Source organism: Labrus mixtus, chromosome 17, assembly GCF_963584025.1.
Source record: "Labrus mixtus chromosome 17, fLabMix1.1, whole genome shotgun sequence".
Classification (NCBI taxonomy): domain Eukaryota; kingdom Metazoa; phylum Chordata; class Actinopteri; order Labriformes; family Labridae; genus Labrus; species Labrus mixtus.
In genome coordinates, this window is record NC_083628.1 from 21944758 (window position 1) to 21966719 (window position 21962).

Here is a 21962-nt window from a genome sequence, read left to right on the forward strand (position 1 = left end):
TGAAAACCGGAGAGGAAATTCATTTTCAGCTTGAAACGCATGAAAAACGAGAGGAGGCCACACATTCCAACCCAATCTAAAAGGTGTAAAACACTTCCAGATGTCGGCAGGAAATTATTGCAAAGTCTGCACATCACCACTTTTTAACAATTTTGGCAGGCCCCAAGAGTGGCCCTTAAGATTTTTTTTACCTCTTTTTCACCAGGATTGTGTTGTTGGTGGACTTAGCAGAAATGTAGGGAATTCTGATGCTTTTTATATCCACAAACACTCTACTAGGTTGTGCTTACATGAACCATTTTGAGGACAGGAAACACCATTAAACCACCAATGCCTGCCAGCCCCATCCACCACCACCACCACCACCACCACCCAAGAAAAAAAAAAGGTATTTTTCTATTTAAGGAATCTCGTTTAGAGACCTCTGGCAGCCAGAGGGGCAAAGTGTGGGGCTCCACACTGGGCCTATTGTTTCATAAGTCCCATATGTGAATACCTCCGCTGGACCAACCCCTCCATTAAAACAACAGAGCCTCTCCTGCTCTGCTCAACATCCCCTCACACTGCTGCTGCACACCGGACTCCAAGATCAACCGAGGGCTGCACACCACCTGGTTAAACCTTCTCCAAGCTGCTGAACCACATTTAACTGTGTTTGTGTACATTTGTGCGTATGTACACACTGCAAAATAATAATGTATTCACATGTCATTTGGTCTTCTAACATTTAAAATGTCATCTGCGTGCTGTATTTCATGAGTCAATACTCCTGAAACAAGATTATTTCCAGGAAATCTTTCTCTTGTTTGCAAAGGAAAAAAGACGTAACACTGTAATTCTAGATTGAATTAGGACATATAAATGTTTTGCTGGAGTGCATGTTGTACCATAAATAAATCCAAAGAGACAGACAATTTCAGACTCGTATAGCTTTTTATTAAATCTTCATTTACTGTTACCAACATGTACTTTTTACACAGGCAATAGTTGCAAATTGTTACATGTCAGAGGAGCAAATTATCTTCCCACCAAGCCACCCGTTAGTTATATAAAAATACATCAATAATTTCCCCTCATATAAGATTTAAATCCCCTTCACCCCATAATTAGAATTTGTATAAATTTGAGTATAAAATCTTCTTTATAAATGTTTGTCACAAACATTGAAGCAGCAGTAAAAATATAAGTGAAAGAATGTTCATATCTTTACTTTTTCTATCGTTATTATTATCAAAAAATATATAAAATAAATATCAATATATCAGTCGTACAAATTGCACCCCCCTAAATGCTTTTCAAGCAACCCCATTGCAGAGAAACTTTGAAAATGACTACAAACAGTGACAGAACTCCAGAGTATTTGAACATATTAGTGGTGTTTTGGAAAGGACTAAACATGGAGGCCTCTCAGTGACCGGATGATCTTTAAGACGGCTGTGTGTTCGCCTCTCTGTCCATCAGCATAGCTCCACTGGTGTCTGCAAAAACAAGAAATGGTTTGTTAGCCTTTGCTATCAAACAGAGAACTCACAGAAATAAACTCTAGCCTAAACTGATGGTGTATTTTACTCTAAAAGGAGGTTTACATTTACAGTTTCTTGGCTTTAGAGGGCGCATCTAGTCACCTCCAAATCCAATAAAAGGGCAACATATTTAGATTTGCTTGAAATAACTTTCCACACATTAAACTGTCATTTATGTAAATGATTAATCTAAATATAGCTGGACTAGAGCAGAAGGTGCAAAACTGTGGGTCAGGACCAAAAATGCATCTCAGAGCTTCCCTTTGGGAATACTAAAACAGAAATAAGATACGTGCTGCCATGAGTCAGAAAAAGTTACACTTGGAGTTTAGAAAATAAGAACTCATATAAAAAGCAGATCATATTTTACAAAACTTACTGGCAAAGAGTCCAGGAAAACTTGCTAGCTAGTTAGGAAATCATGCTGGAGCTGGGAAAAAAACAGAAAAAGAAGATTTTCAGAATAAGGAACAAAGTCTGCGTCTGATTATCTGGTAGTTAAAATCATGAACTCAGATTCAGGATCAGTGGATTTACCTCGAGTGGAAAGCTGCTCCTCCGTCTTTCTTCCACCATTCCTCTGATCAAAATCCATTGTGTTTGGCTGGTGATTAACACTTCTTTGTGTTAATAGTCAGTATTAGAAAAATCATCAGATTACCAGTGTGATTGACAAGATAGAGTTGATATTAACATTTTTCTTTTCATACAAAACCCACATAAATGTGTTTATTTATTTTTAGAAAAATTAAGTGTGTACGTTAAGAACACCTTAGAAGAAGCGATGAGAAAGTGGAAAAATAGAATCAGTCATTTTCATTCATTAAATGCAGGTTGAACCCCTGACAATATCAAATATGTAGCACTCCTTCCAGTTACAGTGCATGCATGATTAACCCATTGCGTAATTAGACGAGGTTCATTCCAGCACTCAGTCAACATGTAGACTGTGCCACTCGGGACGTTGTGACAATTTCATTTGAATTCAGTTTCACAGTTAAATGCAGAGCCCACAGTTTTAACCATTAGGAATGTGGCTGGTAATTATTTCATCTAAATGATGTACAACTCGACTGTGGCTGTAATTAACCCAGACACTTACTTTAACAATTACATCCAGTAAATTAATTTTATTGTTCAGAAAATGATCTAAATGTATGCTTAGTAGAGCGTACAGTCTGATTTCAATTTAGGACGCTATTGTTACTTGTGTTGCAGCCTGATTCGCTTCATGTTTTCCACTTCTTGTTTTGTTGAGTCGATAAAGTTTAGTTTTCTTAAAGCATAAAAAAATGTGTTAAAACAGATCACTTTGTTTCCAAGGCTGTAGCTAGTATTCAATACACACTGAATTAATGAGGGTTCATTTCTTCAAACAACCCATCCCCCAAAAATAATTAACAAGACAGTAAAAGAAATCTGATCCTTCTTGATTCAGAGTTTTCTGAATACAAACTTCAAAAATACCCTTTAAGTACCCCTGTAGAGCATCATTGGGGCCTGTGTCCACAGACAGCGCTGGCAGAACTCGTTTTCAATACGAAACCAATCTAGTTTAGTGTCTTCAGGGCTCTGAGCACAAAACGACCTCAGCGTCACAGCGCTCGCAGTTGAAAACAGTTCAACTTTTGGAACAACACCACACTCATCAATGTTACTTCTCCCTCACTGACCATTTAGAATCAAGACGGGGCAGGACATACAACATCAGGCTTTGTCAGCTACAATGTCGCAACAGATACAAGTCTGACTCGTCTTTTCGAGGGAACAATTTCCAGGTAGAGCTGCTGCTGACGCCAGGAAAGGAATCATATCCATGTTTTCTGTGTGATATTTCCTTAAATTAAAGCAAATATTAAGCACACGGAGCTATCTAAAACACACCACTTAGACATTACCGGAGGAAGCAGAAGTTAACTTTCGTAACCTAGCAACAATAATCGCTCGTGAGATACTCTGAAACGGAGGTCGTGAGTGCTTCCAGCACTGTCTGTGGACACTTACTGGATTCAGTCCTGAAGTTTTTAACTATTATGAGAAGTAAATTATTAATAATTGTTATTAAGTTCAAAACATACATGAGGTATGTAACTTAGATTCCATTATTTGAAAGTAAATCTTAAGCATACTGTATGTTCCCGTTTGCCTCCTGACACATTTGTCATTTTAACGCCCAGCGCTCACATTGTTGAAATAGCAAATGAACTTCAGGTCCCGTCAGCACCCAGGGGTTTGTTTGTCTTAAAATGAGGTGTGGTCAAACGTTCCTATCTTGAGGATGCAGAAAATGATTGTGCTTAAAACCACCTAAAACCTTGTTTAAAGTCTAAAGTCTGTGGCAGTATGATCCTGAATTTAAGAGGACACATTAGAGAGATGGTTATACGAGTTCACAGTGCTGCACGTCCACTGAGATTAATCCACACACACAGGATGCACAACAGTGCACATACTCCACAGTTCAATATCAGTGCATTTGCAGATACATTCAGCTTTTGTTTCTGTTTCTATTCGTTTCCAAACACTCCTCTGTGCAGGATCGCTCCAGTGCACTTTCTGTCTAATACACGCAGAAACACACACACTCACATGCTCTCATGCAGCAGAGTTTTATAGTAGTTCTTATGAGTGCCACCGATAATCAAGCCCACAGATATAAATATGGACTTTCCATTGTCCATCACGCATTCATGATAGAGTACAGCCCCGGATTCCAGCTGAGGAAATGTTTACAGCCTACCTCAGATCTGAGGGAGGTTGTACATCTTTCAAAATGTGTACGCCTATACCTGTTGTGATTTTCATCAATTAAAACAATTAAAATGTTGGTCCTGGGGAGGCTCAGCTCAGGAAGACACACGAAGAAGAAAAGGTTGTGAACCACTGACCTAGATCTCCATATCTTAGGACCAATGACCAGGCTGACATATTTTATGAGTTTTTGAGAGAAGTTTTTGTCAAAAATGACTTCATAAGAACAACATTTGTACTGCGTTAAAGTTTGTGCAGACATTTTTTCATTTTGTCATAGTTAGATATCACATTTTAAAAGCCTGAAGAGTCGCAACAGCCAATAAACAAACATGTATTCCTTTGAGAGAAGCACTTCAAAAGACCTTGCCTGCTTTTCCTCTGACATCAGTGTTGTGTGAGTCATTTAAATAGGTGGCATTTAGCTTAAGTCCAGTCAAAGAAAACAAAGTTAATAACCACACTAATAATCATTAAGTGAGAAAAGCCGTGTTGGTTGTTTGGGGCCGGTATATGAGATCGCTTGGCAGCTTCAGCACACTTCACCGCTGCTTTAACGCGGTCACCTGCTGAGCTGTTGCTGTGGAAACAATCGTGTAAATACCTCGCTGGCTCCTATAGCAGCACTACCCATAAATCTAGTTTCAAACACCTCTCGCTCTCTCTCTGTTTTCTTTCTTTCTTTCTTTCTGTCTTTCAGTGAAAGAAAATTCAATCTCTGCATTTTATAGGGTTTGAGCTGAAAGCAGCAAAGACAGGAAGCATCATCTCGATTCAGTCAAACTCACCTGTAAATGAGGAAACTAGAGATTCCAAAAATGATGAGCGCTAAGCCGGATCCCACCGCCACAATTCCCAGAACTGGCAGATGACCTGGAAACAGAGGAAGGATTCAACACTCAGTCAGCTTCTCTCATATGTTCAACAGATGTCCACATTCATATCTTTGAAAAGAAAAAGAAAAAAAAGGGCCCTTTGCTGTAAAAACGCAGCTGTGACTTCCTCAAGTACAGCTGCACTGCTTTAGCAATCTGTCAGCCACACACACCGGCAACAATTTCACACAATTATACAGCTCTGACATTTCTGGTATATAATTAAAACCCTGATTGAGACTAATTATACATCCTGCTGTAAATCAGAGGATTAGATGATACGCATCATTTGGAATATATCATTTCCGACAACGACTGCAAATTACTCTTGCAGCTTAAAGTTTTGCAGAAATACTGCATAGAAAAATTCCATGAAGAAACATTTACTAAACAATCAAATTCATATTCTGAATCATGAAATGAATAAAAAAAAAAAAAACTCTTGGTGTTTTCACACATGTACGAAAGTTATGGAATTTCCTGAAATTTTCAGTGCGAGTTGCATGGTTTTTTTTCTTGCCAACCCCCTGATGACACTTTCCATTTTCACATGAAGTAAAGATGATGTGCGAAAAAAACAGGAAAAATTCTGGAAAATTCACCACATTTTTTTTTTATTTACTGATCTTATAATCTTCCAGCAAACCTGTAGAACTAAGATAACAGTGGAATAGCGTACAATATACTGACCTTGTGGGTTTCTTTATTCTATAGCTGACACATTGTGGTAATTGTGCTTTATGTGGCTGTGCATGTTGTTTAACTTGGATCTTCAATGTGAATTAATCCTGATCATTCATTGCCTTTAGTGCTAAAAGAGACACTGGAGAAGGCGACCTCAGGCCTCTTTACTCCACAAATTCTTTGCAGATTGCTTCAGATTTATTGCATCCCCACTTATTATCCCTCCTTCTCACCAAAATACATTTATAATTGCTGTTGTTTCCTCCTAAATGTATCATTGGTGACATTTCCCTTGGGAAACTGTAACTCTGTGGACACTATTTCCACCACTCATCTTTTAGACTGCTTTTTATTTGAGTCAGTAAATGTGTAAGCACTTCATTTACAAAAAAACTGGATGAATTTTGTAGAAAACAACACATTTATCATTAGCATATCAATGAATACATCCCAGGCTATACACAGTTTAAGTGAAATGTGATATATAAATCTGATGAACGATAGAAGAAATAATCTAATTCAGAAACATGAATGATAATCCAGAAGTAAATGGTTAGATGTTATCATACCATCGTTGCAGGAGGGGTCGTCTGTGGAAAACACACAGGGGGGGTTATCCAGCGGTGGGCCCCCATTGGGCCAGTGGATCTTCTCCATCTGGGACCAAATGATGTCTTTAGTTGTCCCATTGTAGTACGCAACAAGCTGCAAAGGAGACAGGGAAGAATGCTCTATTAAATGGATGAAAAGAAAGATCCTGGGATCTTGTTGTTAGCTCACTTCCTAGCTCCTCTAACATACTTCACTTTCTACTTTTTTTTGATTGATTAGAGGAAGTGAAACTAGTGGATGTGTTCCCGGGACACAAAGTTGTAACAGCATTAATTTAAATTGGAACAAGAATGACTTCTCACAGTTATCAACAACTCAGACGGGTATATGACATAATATCTTTATGTTACGTAACATTTGTATGTCAGCATTTTACTGGTGAGCATGTTAGCATGCTGATGTTCACCTCCATCTCAAAGCTTTGCTGAAGATACCTTTTTTTTTTACCAATGTAGCTTTTTGTCTGGCCCTGTCCTACTGTGCTGTGATTAGTTAGTATGTGACCACTTTTCATGTCTTGTATGAAGCCAAAAGTCAACAATAACTTCAACTTAACTTAAATTTCACAGCTCTGGAAGTTAAATCATTGATGTATATATTTCTTCTTATTTTTATATTTTATATTTTAAGTGCTTATTTACTTTGTATCTATTCTTATGTTGCTTTATTTGCTCTGATAACCTGCTGCTGTAACACCACAATTTCCCAGTTAGGGATCAATAAAGTAAATCTATCTATCTATCCATCTATCTATCTATCTATCTATCTATAGAGTAGTATAGAGTTCAGGGAAATATGCTTACCATAAAACTTCTATAAAGAGCCAAGGCTTTTATTTACCTCAGTCTATAAAATGAACCGGCATTTATTTGGGACAGGCGTCAACATGAGACAGGCCTTTGATTATTTCTAAACAATAGGATGGCAAAGACTTTACACAGGAAGTAAGCTGGAAGTAAGCTGGAAGTAAGCTCGTCATGTCATGTCATGTAGACTACAACACAGGTGGGGAACAGCTCCTAACTGTTTCACAAACATCCTGAATAGCTTGTGTGTGAGTGAGCTCTATTTTGTCTAAGAGCTGCATCTGTTGTCCTGCTGTGAAACTTGACTCCTGTGTTTCTAACTGGCTGTAGGAGTTTTTATGTGTTCAACCTATGCTCCCAGCATGTTAGGTCTTCTCTGCTAAAACCTTTGGGGCCGTCACCCCCACAGAGGGTCATCAAAACAATGCAGAATGTGACGGTAAAGGAAGGGGCTGGGGGTGCAAAAGACTGAAATAGCCACAGTTTGTTTTTTCTGTTTACTGCCCTGCTCAGCCAAATAAAGTCCTCCAACAATTCACGTCATCTTGGGTAAACTCATATCTCTCATTTCTGAAATGATGTTAGGAGAATTCACTGTATTCACTGAGAACCCATACATACATATACATATCACAATTAAATAAGTGTTCATATATTTACTATTTATATGGTCAAATGTTGGTTGATGGCTGTAAACTACACCAATAGGTATTTCTTTATGGAAAAGGGTCACATTCAGTCAAAACAGTAATTCAATTCAAATAACTTTATTTATCCGTTAGGAACTTCATTTGTGTAAAAGAGCATCAGTACACATACAGCTAGACACAAAAACAACAACAGAAACACACACATACAAGTGTGTACAAGTACATACAAGTGTGTGTAGAAACAATTATATGCTATCAAATCAAGGAGGGACACATGTTGCTTTGTGATTATTGGACAACTCCTCCATAAAGGAAAAAAGATTAAATAAACATCTTACACAAAATATAATAGAAGACCTTAAACAATGTCACTTAAGAAAGCACAGATTGCATATATTAGTTAGAAAATGGTATTTGAATTATCTTTGAAGAAAAGGGTTGGAAACCCAAGATTACATTAGCCACTACTTGTGTTACACAGACAAAAATCTGTAACCAAACTGTTGTTGGTTGAGTTGCATTGTGGGTAATGTAGGCACAAGCTTATGGCAAAGCATAGAATACAAATTTGGGTATCCTTTTACGTGAGTACATTTTTTTTTTTTTTTCAAGTGACTGAAGTGCATTTATCAACCATTTGATGCGTATTACTTGTTTCCATTTCAGCCCTTTACTGCATCCACAGAAATGTCAGATGAGAAGCAATGTCATGAAATAAATATGAACACAGCCACAATGGGTGAAGTCCCTCTATTTAAGCAATGGGTTATAATTTAGATAATATTTTTTAAAATCTATTTCTGAGTCTTTCTAATTGGTATATTATTTAAAAATGAAAGTTTTTTGTTGTACTAAGCTGCCTCAAAGCTGAAACAACCCTGTGATGTTTTCAACCAGACAGCTTTCTACTATAGGGGTCAATGAGCGATATGAATCGACCAATCAAAAGACAAGAATAAATGGGACCAGGAAGTCCAGCTGACTGCCCCTGAGGACCACTGTGAAATCTAACTGAAGTTACATATAGCTAACCCAATTCTGCTCCCTCAGAGAGAAAAAACACACAGAACTGGAGCAGTTCACAGCCGTGTTTGCGGCACACAACATACACAAATATTTTCATTTAACTGGGAGGGAAATTTGAGGTTTAATGCATCTTAACACTAGAAAGGTCAAAAACAAAAAATATGTTCCAGATAGTAATATCCATTTGCTTTTGTAACATCAACAACCACAGGCTGTGGTTTCAATCTACACACATTCAGAAACATGAAGTAAATCAGCCTTATTAACTCATTTTCACATATGCACTCCTGAAAATTTGTAGAGGATTTCAGGAGGAATGCCCCTGAAATCCTCCTGATATGGTTGTTCACACATGCACCTCACAGCGGGAGACTATCCTGGTCTGAAGGGGGACGGGACGTGGTGGACAAAATACACTATGAAACGCTATAAAGAGAATATTGCCTTTATATCAATACTTTGTGTAGTTTGACAGAATCACAGCTGCCGATGTGTGCAATGGTTTTTGTTATCTGTGGTCAATGTTAGCTTTACAAGCTAGCATGCCACTAGCGAGATATTCACCATAGTCTTGCTAACATGTAACTTAACAGCAAGGGAGTGTCCAAATATTAAATCACACTCATTACTTCAGACTGACAGCAGCTCTTGTGTGTGCAGTTGCATACAACTCCTTGTAGGGGACTTCAGTCTGCTTCTTTCTTTTTGGTGCAGGAGAAAGAGCACCTTTTGGTTGTTGACAATGTTCCTCGTTTAACTTATTTTTTTTGCATAAACTGAGACTAAAGATTTGAAACATGTTTGTTATTAACTCAATGTCAGGGTGATGAAAGAATTATTGAGTTTACTGACCAACTGACAACAAACGATTGAGAGGATGGAAAATACTCCCCCAACAAAACTCCCCTGATTTTAGCTCGACCTTGAAAAAAATTGTGAAATAACTGAAACGTATTCTGAACAAGAAACCTTCGACTAACAATAAAAAGCCTTTCAAAACACTTTTCACTAATACTGGTCTTCATTGAACTCATCCAAACATTGTCTCACAGACAGAAAGAACAACAGGACCTATTCCAAAAATATATACAACTTTTTTTATATACATTTTACTTTAATTATACAGCACCTTTAATTGGGAATTATCATGGAGGATGTTTTAGGATCAAGAAATAAGGGGACAGAGTTAGAAAACAGTATGCCACACATGATCCCACACATAATGGCCAATGATAAGAGTCCTGATCCCTTTTGTCTTTAGGAGCAAATTATGTTTATATTTCAGCTGGAAGGTATCAGCTCAGCACTAGCATTAAAAAAAACTACAAAGAAAAGGAAGGATATGGTGGCAGCCCTGAACTGATAACATAGTATGAAAAAAAAGGTTTGCTGAGTCCCTCCTCATTTGCTTATCAGCCCGGTCCATGCCCAACAAAAATGTGTCAATGCCAAATCTTCTTCTGAACCGCAGCAGCACACAATCTGTTTGTCCGTGTAGGCATTGTTCCTCTATCTACCACTGCACTCGAAGGCATTTAATGAAGTCCAGTCCAATCATCACATCACAGATGTTGGTCCATCCAGCCAACCGGTACCTTAGCTCTTAAAGTAGAAAAAGCAACAAACACGACACCTCTGTGAAGACTGGGATGATGGAGGAGGTAAATGATCACCACTGCCATTGAATGCATAATATGTGTTATAGCTGTTGTCTTTTTGATGTTGATTTGTGTCTCTGTTTTTCAACAGTGTCTTTGTGGTAATTTGTTATACCTTTATTGTGTGTCTTTATGTGGCTGTTTGTATTTGCACATTGCACATTTTTGCAAATACATCTCTTTGTATTTCCTTTCTGTAGTTATTTAAAGTCATTTTGGGTCCCTTTGTAGTCTTTAATGTGACATGGTGTTGTTTTTGTTCATTTTGTTTTGTGTCTCTTTGGTTTGGGTCTGTAGCTGTTTGTGTCTCTTTGTAGTCAGTGTGTGTCCATACTGTGTCAATGATATCTTTGTGTGTATTTTGCATGTCTTTGCAGTAGATCTGTGTCTCTTTGTAGTAGTTTGTATCTCTTTCTAGATAAGTTATGCATCTTTGTAGTTGGTTTGAGGCTCTTTAAAATTGTTTTATACCTCTTTGTGGTCATTGTGTGTAGTGGTTTTGTATACACTCGTAGTTTGTCTTTGTAAACGCTTTAGTGTTTGCTTTAGTTTGTAGTATTTTGTGTCTCCTTGTGTTGTTTTTTTTTAGTATTTTCTTGGTTGGGTTTTAGTTTTTTTGTAGAAGCTTTTGCCTCTTTGCCTCTGTTTGGATTTATCTGTGTAGTTGGTTTGAGTTCTTTGTGATTTTTTGGAACTCTTTGTGGTTGTCTCTTATGGTTTCTTTTATTTTTGCACAATAAACAATAACTATTAAACAAGCAATGTCTTATATCAAGGGCCCCTTGACTCCTTAGCCTTCTCAGGGTCCTTGCCTGTTAGGCCTGTTCAATAATCCCAACGTACATTCGACTAACTGACTTCTGTTCTTTCAGATCAACTCCTGTTTCTTCTTGCTAAAACATTTAATTGGCCAGTACAAATTGTCCCCTTCGTGTATGAACTTTAAACAGAGGGAAAGAGTGCCTCTAAATGGAGATTCAGTCATTTGCAACTCCCCAATAAAATACTCTTTAGAAGATCACTATCACATTAAATACCAAGTGTACTTAAGCATGACTTACCCCGTACTCTCCTGTCTCCTGGTTCGTCATCGCCCAGAGGTTGACGTCTATATCCCTGGCATTTTTGTGGTCTGTAGTAACAAGCCCTGTGACACCTAAAAAATAAAAACAAGTTCACATAAGGGTCTGATTCAGACGGTGCAACGTCATGTATGGTACTACAACAAACTCCTAAGTGCCCATTACATCTTCCCTCTTATGAATTTGGATGAGTCACCCACACATCACAGATTTTTCAGGCGATTTATAGTATTTGAATCATTAACTTGAGATTCCTCTCTATCATTTAAGTGTTTTTACTAAACTCATGTATCACAATGCCTGTGTAGTTCAGTTAAGTTCAAGGCAATTCTGCAGCATTTTAGTTGTAAAAACAAGAATACCTTGATCTTTCAAGTCAACCTGGAGGAGAAATTGTTTTGAATCTTTACTGATGTGCAAACATTGATTCAGGTAGCATCTGTAATGCTAACAACCTTGGTTTTATTTTACACAACAGTTCTACTGGATCTGTACAAACACATAATGGTGATAATCAAGACAGTTGCAGCATTATTTCCAGCGTTGTCACTTTCATAGCATGTTTCCTTTTCATCTTTAACCACAGATCTTTTAGTAGAGAGTGAAAAGTACAAATGTGACCTCGGTATCGGAAGCCAAAATTAGATATCTGAGAAATCTTTTGCTTCTGTAAAACCAGACAACATTTAACATTATCTTTAGTGCAGTCGTTGTCAAAACATCCTCAACAATTTAGCACAACTTTCCTTTTATTATGCTGAACATGTACCCTAGTTTTCTTGTATTTCTTTCCATCATGCAGAGCAAAATAACCCCAGTAAACCCTTTTAAACTGAAGCAACAAAATCCTATTGTTCTGCTTCTTTCCAAAATGACGCGAGATCAAATGTGGCAGCCAGCAAAGTAAACAAGGAAGTGTGTGAGCACTCGTATCAAGCATCTGATGGCCTATTAACTGGAGTGATGTGTAATAACGGTGCAATGATGCTATAATTATTGTGCTGAAAGGGTATATTTTAATCTCATTTTGGGGTCAATGGTGCTTTCCAACAAAAGCCCACTGGGTAGGTCAATTCAACTCACTGTATGTTGATAGTCGAGCACTTTTCGCTGTGGCTTGAGAGGCAGTAATGGCTTTATGTGGAGCCAACTGACAGTGTTTCATGTGGAGATGGAGACTTTCACATATTCATTTTGATCACATACTGTACATGGATGGCACTACTTATCAATATGTAGCCGTAGCTTTATCATCACATTGATTTATAATCATTGCATCTGTTTGGCCACTAGAAAGGACTAGAAGTAATTTTACTGCACTTATCTTAAAGTGTAAAATAAAAACAAAAAACGGAACCAATAAATGGCCTTAAAAACAGCATGCATGTCTGTACTCACTTATGGAAGGACCCTTTCACCCACCATAATCAAACTACCTTGGCACATCTTCAGCTTGTTCAAAATGCAGCAGCTAGCATCCTAACTAGGACTGGTTCTCACATCTATCTCATGCCTGACTGCACTTACTGCCAATGGTGTTCATGTTTTCATTTTTAGATTTAGATACCCTTACACCACTGAGCAGCAACTAAAGTCATCTAATCACATCCTGCAGGCTATACTGAGTGCCAAACTAAGAGTGCCAAAAGGCAACTGCTCATTTTCTATCATAGTTTTGAATAAAGGCTCCCCCTCCAGTTACATAGGTTTCTTAAAGTTGGCATTCATTTCAGGGTTGCTGTCATGGTGTTTTATTAATGTAGGGCTTTTGGGGGTTCAAATGTAACTTCACATATTTTGGATGTTTTTTTAATTATTCTCTTTAATTTTGACTATTGTTGATGGTTTGCAATGGGATTTTTTATTTTAATTTATGTGATTTATTTGATGTCTATTTGTATTTTCTTACACATTTACACATCACTACTCAAAAAGCAACTGACAAGTACATTAAACTGTTACATTTTAACAACAACAAACAACCAACAAACATTTACTCACCCCAAAACCTGCGGTTCTGCGTCCTCATTGTGATGTTTATTCCATCATTCTGGGCTCCACCCTCTGCCAGCGTCTCGTTCAAAGCCCTTGCATACAGCACGAAACCATCATAGAAGCTGCCAGCAATGTAGTCCATCTGCATGACCAAAGGCGTGTGTTTAAACTATCAACACTTTGGTAATTTGTTCATTACACGCAGTAATGACTGACCTTAATGATGGAATAATAAAAAATACTTAACATGTTAATGAGGGAAACTCTTTGAGCCAACATGCCAACAAAAGCATGCTTATGACATGATGACGAGTTTAACCAGTTTTAAGTGCCAAGTTGGTTTAAGACAGTAATAAAAGAGAAACGATTAATTGCTTACATCTTTATCAACATCATTCATCATTTACAGCTGACATTTACACAGCACAGTGGGTGTTTTTCTCCATATAATGTCTAATAAAAGATTAAAGAGGTTGTGATGCTGCTGAGAACACGTCAAGTTTTTACAGGCTGGCAGTAACTCACCAACGAGGGTTCCAACTGCACACCGAAATCCTTCAGAGCTCTGGCATGGAGTCTGCTCTGGAAGTCTTTGTACTCTGGATTATCAGGAGGCCGGTATGTTATGACGAAAACAGACTGACGGAGACACAGAAGGATAAACATTAAAATACAACAGTATAAGATATAGATATTTACTGTAAGTGTTACTCATCAATAATCCAATGTGTGTCTTCATCAGGCTGAAAAAAACAATGAATCTGAGCCTCCTGCATTTAAGGGTAAGAATTAATATTTCTAAGGATCTTGACTCCAGTCTACAAGGCTGTCTATGTTAAAGATAAATACATAATAAGCCAATAAAGGGAAAAGTAGTAAGATGAGCAATGGATGATGATATAACATTACTGTGTAACCATCTTGCTTATGACGTGGATGGTTTAAGAACATACAGTATGCAAGTATAATACTTTTCTGCAAAATGAAAACCAATTTTTGTGACTTCTTATTTGTGAGCGTACATTTAAATTATTGTAAAATGTTTTTTGATACAGCTTCATCCTGTTAAATGACTGTTAATTCATGCTTAATGGTGGACTGAATCTGTTTTGTCTCTTGGTTTTCAGTCAGAAAACTAAAGAGTTCCTGCATCTTGCGACTTTTGACCATGTTGTTTCTCAGCACAGCAAATCCCCAAATTATACTTTCTGTTGTAAATAAAATATTTGTGTTGTTTATGATTCATGGTAACAAACTGTTTATTGACTATGCAGCTAACTGACCAGCTAGCCGATATTGAACCAAAGCCAGCAGTCATCTCTGCCCTGTTAGTGTTACTAACTCAAGATAAATGTTAGCAGAATATTTCTAAAGTCCTCTTGATATCAGTAACATGAATTAAATGTACAAGTAAATAATAATATAAAACTGCAGAGTTGGCAAACACAAACTGTGAACTGACTATACAGCTGGCCTGTTAACCTGACAGTTAGCATGCTAAAGAGCTTTAGCTACAAGTCAGACCATGCCGTGTTTTGAGACCACTATCCCTCTGACACAATTCTATTATCACTTGAAATTGGGTAACAAATGTATTATGATAATAAAGCAAACACCAAATACCTACTTAGTAGCAAACTGCAAACTTACAATGCAACTAACTGTCTTACCTGCGAACAGGCGCTGAGTTATTAGCATGCTAACAGTCATTGCTACTTTTAATGAACCCAAAGGACCTTTGCACCCCATTACATTCAAATGATATCAGCCACATATAATGTGCAAACAAAAGACTACCTGGGATATGTAATGACCAATATTTGTAGAAATGAAGGTTAAATGCTTAAATACTCTGTACATCAGCTAATATTAAAGCACTGACAAATGTATAGCCTTCGTCCAATGCAATTGCCCCTCTTACTTTAGTTTTCTGAATAGAAGTCATTTCAAATTAAATCTTATAAACATAAATGCCTCTAAAGGAAATGAAATAAAATAATAATTGCTTCACCACAGGTTAACTAGCTTGTATTTCAGAAGGGCAAATCACAGTAAGGGCTGACCTACTTCAGTGTATTTGCTTTTTTTATCTGGAGTCTGTCAGATGTTTGCATGCTGTCTAACCTTTTTTTTCCCTGTATTGGAGAGATAGGCTACTGGATAGAGTCAGAAATCATGAAGAGAGAGTGGGGATTGATTATTTTCTTTTTAATAATTGTGTTTCAGCCTTTTTTAGGTTCAGCATTACATCAAATCCTTTATTATACCCTAATGGCCATTATTTTTGACAGTATAAAATCTTTCTAGTCTTTTAAATCTATAAAGCTCCCCTAAAAGTATTCATGGCAGAGAATTGCAGGTCCTCACAGTTGAATGTAAAAGAAAAGGGAACTTTGCCTAATACTGCATAATGACGCTGAATTCTGAACAAACTGGAGCACTTTTTATACACCTTTGATAAAAGATGATAAGACCTCCAAGTGAACTAAAACATTAATGATTTAATAACAATTTTACAAAGCAAGAGTAAGACAAAGGGGCGAGTTCATTCAAGCATAGCCTTGTCATTGTGAGTTTGAATAATGTGTCTTATGAAATGATGCAAAAGCTCTTATAGTGGTAAAATACAGAGAGTGGCAGGCAACCAGTTTTATAATTTCTTGCATGATATAGATTTAGAAAATGTTGTTTACAATTTCCTCTAAACAAAATATATCTTGAAAGAGACATTTAACACCTGACCAAGTGTTCCAATATATAAATAAAATATTCAGCCAGACGTTTCAGTCCAAATATGACCTTTGAGTTCGTTGCTTGCTGCTATTTCAACACAACAAGACAAACAAACAAGATTTCCACATTTCTAGGAGGCATCACGATTTGCTCTTCACAGAAAGAGCTATGGATCATTTGTGTGTCACAACAGTTATTGGAGCCCTACCACAATCTCCCACAAGCTGTAACAGCTCTGAGAAAAGCACATTGCTATAATGAGCTCTGTTATCGCTTGCAGACAAATTAACGCCTTGCAGAATCAGCGAAAAAGGCGTCCATAGTTTTGCTCCTTTGCCAAGGTTAGAAGTAGTTTACATCCAGAGAAACAGAAACTGAGATCCCTTCGTGTGATACTTAAACTGTGTAATGCCGATACATTGTTTCAGAATATCCCTTCATTAGTAAGTAAATCTTGCCTTCAATCTTAAACAGCTTTACTCTTGAAAAATAATCCAACTCTTAGCTATAATGACGCAAACTGCAATCTCTTGAGCGTGTGTGAGCTGACTGAAGTTGTTGTTTGATGAGTTTTCAGTGATTATAGAGTGAAATGAGTAAACTGCAGTTTTGTTTACACAAAAAAGTATGATTATTATTTTGCATTTGTGTCGTCAAACACTTATTCATGTCTATTTCTATCTTTGCTTTTAGTTTCTATGTAATGGCGCTGCATCATTGATGGTAGATTTGGTCAAAACATCCCTAGAGAAGTTATTTATGTGTTCACAAGAGCTGTAAATTGGGGCACCGGTGGCCTGGTGGTTATTTTGTGTTCCCCATGTACAAAGGCTACAGTCCTTATAGCGGGCAGCCCGGGATCAGGTCCCAGCTGTGGCTCCTTTTCCCCATGTTGTTTCCCGCCCTGTCTCTCTCCATAGTTTCCTACTCTATCCACTGTCCTATGTCTCTAATAAAGGCATAAAAAGCCAGTGTAGTGTGCAAGGATATGCAAGCAAGCACTACATTTAAAACCACCTTTAAGCCGTATGAATGGAAGGCAAAGAAACACTTTAATTTACATTAATTTAAGATAATTATTCAAATGCACTTAATGCATTTTAAGCAAACATATGTACCCTGTCCATTATGGGAGATGTTGCCACAATCAATTCAATATTATACTATATTTATATTAAGACTGCCTCTCTCCTTCAAAACTTTGTGAACACTGAATTAAAAAGAATTAAGAGAAGCCAGTTTGACATTTAGGGAGATCAATTAGCAAGCGACACACTCCGTGCCCACTCTCTTACAGTATGTTTCTGAGCGTTAATTTGTTTGGCTAAATGGCTTCCTGTGAAAACAGATTTGTTAATGTCACGCAAGAATTTCACTCCTCAAAGTGGTCCAAAGGGTCGAGGGGTGCTTTACCTCTTGGAGACTCAATTTGCCCACTCAGTGGCAAAATTACCTCCAAGGATGATTAGTTAGAGAGCACGTTCTTCTTCTTCTATAAGCTTCTCTTATACATACATTAACATAAAAGCTTTATGTGATTTTAATTTGTGTCAAGAATATTTGTAGAAGTACCAGTAATATTTAATAAGACACAAATGATTCTGAGAGAACTTTTACTAAATGTCATCTTCAGCTGGATCTGAGGACTTTATTCTGTCAAACTAAGTCAGTGGAGTCTGATAAAGATTATGGGATTTGGAGAGAAAATGAATAAATAAACGACAAATTAAATACCAGTTGTCAGAGACATTCATTTCTCATTCCAAATGGTGGTTTTGGTCTCGTATAATTTCCTGTCTCTAATTACAAAGTGGGCGAAACTGTGACAGTCCACATTCGATAAATCAACATAAAAAATCTGAACACAATTTATCCAAAGCAGTGATCCAACTAAATGCCTGCCTGTTGCTACATGCCTAAATGTTCATGCATGTTGGGTGTGATACGTGCTCACGGTACCTTAAAGACCTTGATGGGATCGGCCCAGTCCGTGTCTGAGTTCTGCCACGGTTTGCGATCCGCCAAGCTCTCAGCGTACACGTCCAGATAGAAGATGGCATAGTTCTCTGGGTCTTGGATCTCACTTTGAAACAGTTTCATGATGTTCAGGAATGTGTCCAGAGGGCCACAGATGTAAACAACTGCAGACAGAAGAAGATACAAAATAAAGATGTTTGTCTCAATAACTCACTTGATCCTTCAAAATGCCTCGAACACTACGGAGTCTCTCAGATATTTCTTCATTCTCATGAAGCCACTTGCATTATTTTGTCTTTTTTTTTCTTACACTCACACTCAGGATAATCATTGAAACAAAATGCTTTGTATTGGAAACAGGCTTATTTAAAGTGAACAAGACTTCAAGGTCTCAATAATTTGTGTTTAGGGACTTGACATGCTGTTCTGATTTTTTTGTACGCATCTGTATTGTCGTGTTTTGAGCCTCTGCAGTGATCCACACATGACTCTTTAAAGTCAAAACAGGCGCCATGCATAAACAAATAAATACCAGATGTACGGCAGGAGATACATGAAAAGCCAGCTCAACATCCAAGACGGACGCAAACACGACTGACATAATATTTGAAGCTGCAGAAGGCATGGGGAAAACACACTGGAGGGGTTGACAGGAGCAGTGGAAGGAGCCTGCCGAAAGAGGGCGGAGTTAAACTAGCTTCTCCGGCAGTAAATAAACTCCTTGATTTTATGTGCAGCTCATCCAAAACCAAAAATGTCCTTTCAGCCAGTTTAGTGGTGTTGTTCTGAACCTTGGCTGTGTGGAGTTTCAAAACATCCATAGTGAGCTTGGAGGAAATTTTGGAGAGATACATAAAGAAAAAATTACACTAAAACAGGATTCTGTTTTTTTGTTGTAGTTCAAATATTGTAATAATTCTGATAATTGCACCATGCTTAACGCTGTGAGCGATCCAGATTGGCACATTTACTGTGGCTGCACTTGCTTCTGTGCGTCTCAGTTTAAGTGCTCTGTGTAGCAGCGTATTACTGTTACAGACAATGCACATTTTGTCTGTTTAACACAGACATAAGAAACATTTTCCACCATTTATTTAATTTGAATCAAGAACATATCACAGTAAATGGAGCGTACACTTTTGTAGCTGGCTTTAGTATCAGTTTCTTTTGTTAAAATGAGATCAAGGGTGGATCAATATTCCACCAAGGCCGCCATAGAAGAACTTTACATACATTAAAAAAAGCTTCAGTTTCATCCAGCTTATCGTGCCTGATATTTTTCGGTACCTATTAGAATACATTGGCTTGTATACAAAACAAAAGGAAAGTTTGCTTTGCACTCTGAATATTTGCCTTTGCAGGATTCACACCTGAAATCTCACTTAGAGGCTGACAGTGTCTCTTTACAACAACCTTCACTCCTACACCCTCCTGCCTGCATTGTGAATAAAAATAAAAAAAAACGTAGCATAATTTCCATTCGCAGCGTATGTCAGACTGCATGCAGTCCTCCCACTTAGCAGACATTTCCTCATGTGTTAGACCAAAGTCTGCTGCTGCTTTAGACCCCGACTCTCATCTATTCCAACACGGTTCACCACGCCAAGTAGTCCTTCTGTCTCCTGGACCGCTCCCAAAATAAACGTGCTCTACAGCCGGGGGGAAAATGTCCTCTTGTTTTCTAACAGTCGTACAGTACACGGACCTGCGAGGCGTTATTTTACACAAAAACACATTCAATTTGTTTGGCACAGCTTGTTCCACAGACTCCAGCATGATAATCAGCGCTGTTACTGACCTAATCTGTTTGCTGCAGAAAATCTCCCTCTGGTATCAATTAGCCTGTTATTAAGTCGTGAATTCATTTTTTTCTTGGATAATTTGGTCTGATAAATTGCAAACAATCAAGCTGTCACTTGAGAAATAATGTTTTTAATAATTGTTGTTTTTGTCTGCTTTTCTCTAAATACAGTATCACAACTTGTTGACAGATTTCCACAATGATTTCTTCTCTCGGATGTAGATCCAGGATTCCTTCACAGGATTCTCAACACTAGAAGAAAGCATCAGACTGTTTTCCTCTTGTACTTCACTTCACTTTTAAAATCAGCATTTTCTGTTTATCTCTTGATTTTCAAAAAAAAATAAGTCTCACAAACATCTTCTACCGTCTAAATTGCATAAACACAATAAAGCAGATGTAGATGATGATGGATGAGCACTAAGAGAAGTTTTTCCTTGATAGCACTGCAGTCTGCCCTGTTTCAAAAATGACACTCAAGCTGTTTTTCAGGAACACAGATAATGTGATGAATAAACAAATTATGTCACCACATTGGAAAAAGTCTGAGTTTTTTTTAAACAATAAAGAAACATATAGTATGTGTGCGAGTGTTTTGTGTTTGCTTCTCTCTCTTCCTCTCCGGTTGCTCTCCCTACTGTGATGGAGCTCACCATGATATCAACTTACAATCAAAGGTCCTCGGCATAAAAAGCAGGAGAGAGGAGAGAGCAGTTACCAGTGTGCAGTGATTGTGTGGAGGCTCAGCTGATTTTACTTCTTCTTCAGAAGAAGAAGGGGGTCGTCTGACAATAGGCCATAGTTTCTCTTGTTAATAAGAATTTTGTGTTGGTGTTTAATTTGGCCAGTTTGTAGTTTTTTTTTCTGTTAAAGTGTATCCACTTTAAGTTGTTAATGAATCATTTGTTAGTTTTTCTAAACACCATGTCTTTTTCTTCTTCATTCCCGATTTTCAGTTTTTATTGTACGTAACTCCCCTCATCCTCTTTGGGAACGAAACAACAAGCAACGCCTTCTCAGTCAACATGAGTATTTGACCTGTTGGACAGAGGCCTGTATGGCCCAGCTTTCACATCCTTCTCATGCAGACATATGGAGCTCAAACTAGCTGTCCTTACAAGTAAATGATACCTATTATAACTGCTAAAGATGAAGGTGATTTTGCAGAATATAAAGCTTGAATTACAAATCCCCTGATTAAGCGGAAACATTTGTAACATTTATAGTCAAGAGTACAAACAATATATATTCTTCATTATATAAGGCAAGCTAACTGCAGCACTCTACCTGCTGTGTTGCCTTCCTGATTGGGGTTTTCTAATGTGACCCTGCATCATGTTATTTTCTTGCTGCATCCTTCACATAAGATTATCCTCCAGCTCTTTGTTTTTTACGCTCTAATCTGTCTGCCGGGCTTTTATGACTCTGTTGTAAAAAAACACATTATTTACAGCTTTCACTCTGCAGCATGTCTAGGGTTTTGAAAACTTAGCAAAATTGAATGTAATAAAGCAGCATCTAGTTAATCCAACCTTCTTCTATTATTGCATTCAGCGAGTCTTTTTTCTTTTCACAGGATAAAGGATTTCTTCAAATATGACGAGCTACTACCATTTCTTCATCACTCACTACATGCTTCAAAATACTGACAGACACAGAAGAAAAATGAACACAACAGAGTCTAATGTATTCTCTAGCTCTCATAAATGAATGTTTCCCGTTTCTTTGGCATTAATGGACTGAAAAGTATTGAGGAGAGAGCGTCACTGGGCAAAGAGACAGAACTGGA

General features: G+C 37.6%; 1 protein-coding gene across 1 annotated transcript in view; it reads right to left on the reverse strand.

Annotated features, from left to right (window-relative positions):
* npr2 (natriuretic peptide receptor 2) overlaps window positions 1-21962 on the reverse strand; it is a 66439-nt gene that overhangs the window by 37353 nt on the left and 7124 nt on the right. Inside the window, exons 2-7 of the mRNA XM_061061015.1 lie at window positions 18355-18536; window positions 14188-14301; window positions 13669-13804; window positions 11647-11741; window positions 6403-6538; window positions 5063-5147 (exon numbers count right to left, since the gene is read on the reverse strand). Of these exons, the coding sequence (XP_060916998.1) occupies window positions 5063-5147; window positions 6403-6538; window positions 11647-11741; window positions 13669-13804; window positions 14188-14301; window positions 18355-18536 (748 nt within the window). The remainder of the gene's footprint in view (window positions 1-5062; window positions 5148-6402; window positions 6539-11646; window positions 11742-13668; window positions 13805-14187; window positions 14302-18354; window positions 18537-21962) is intronic.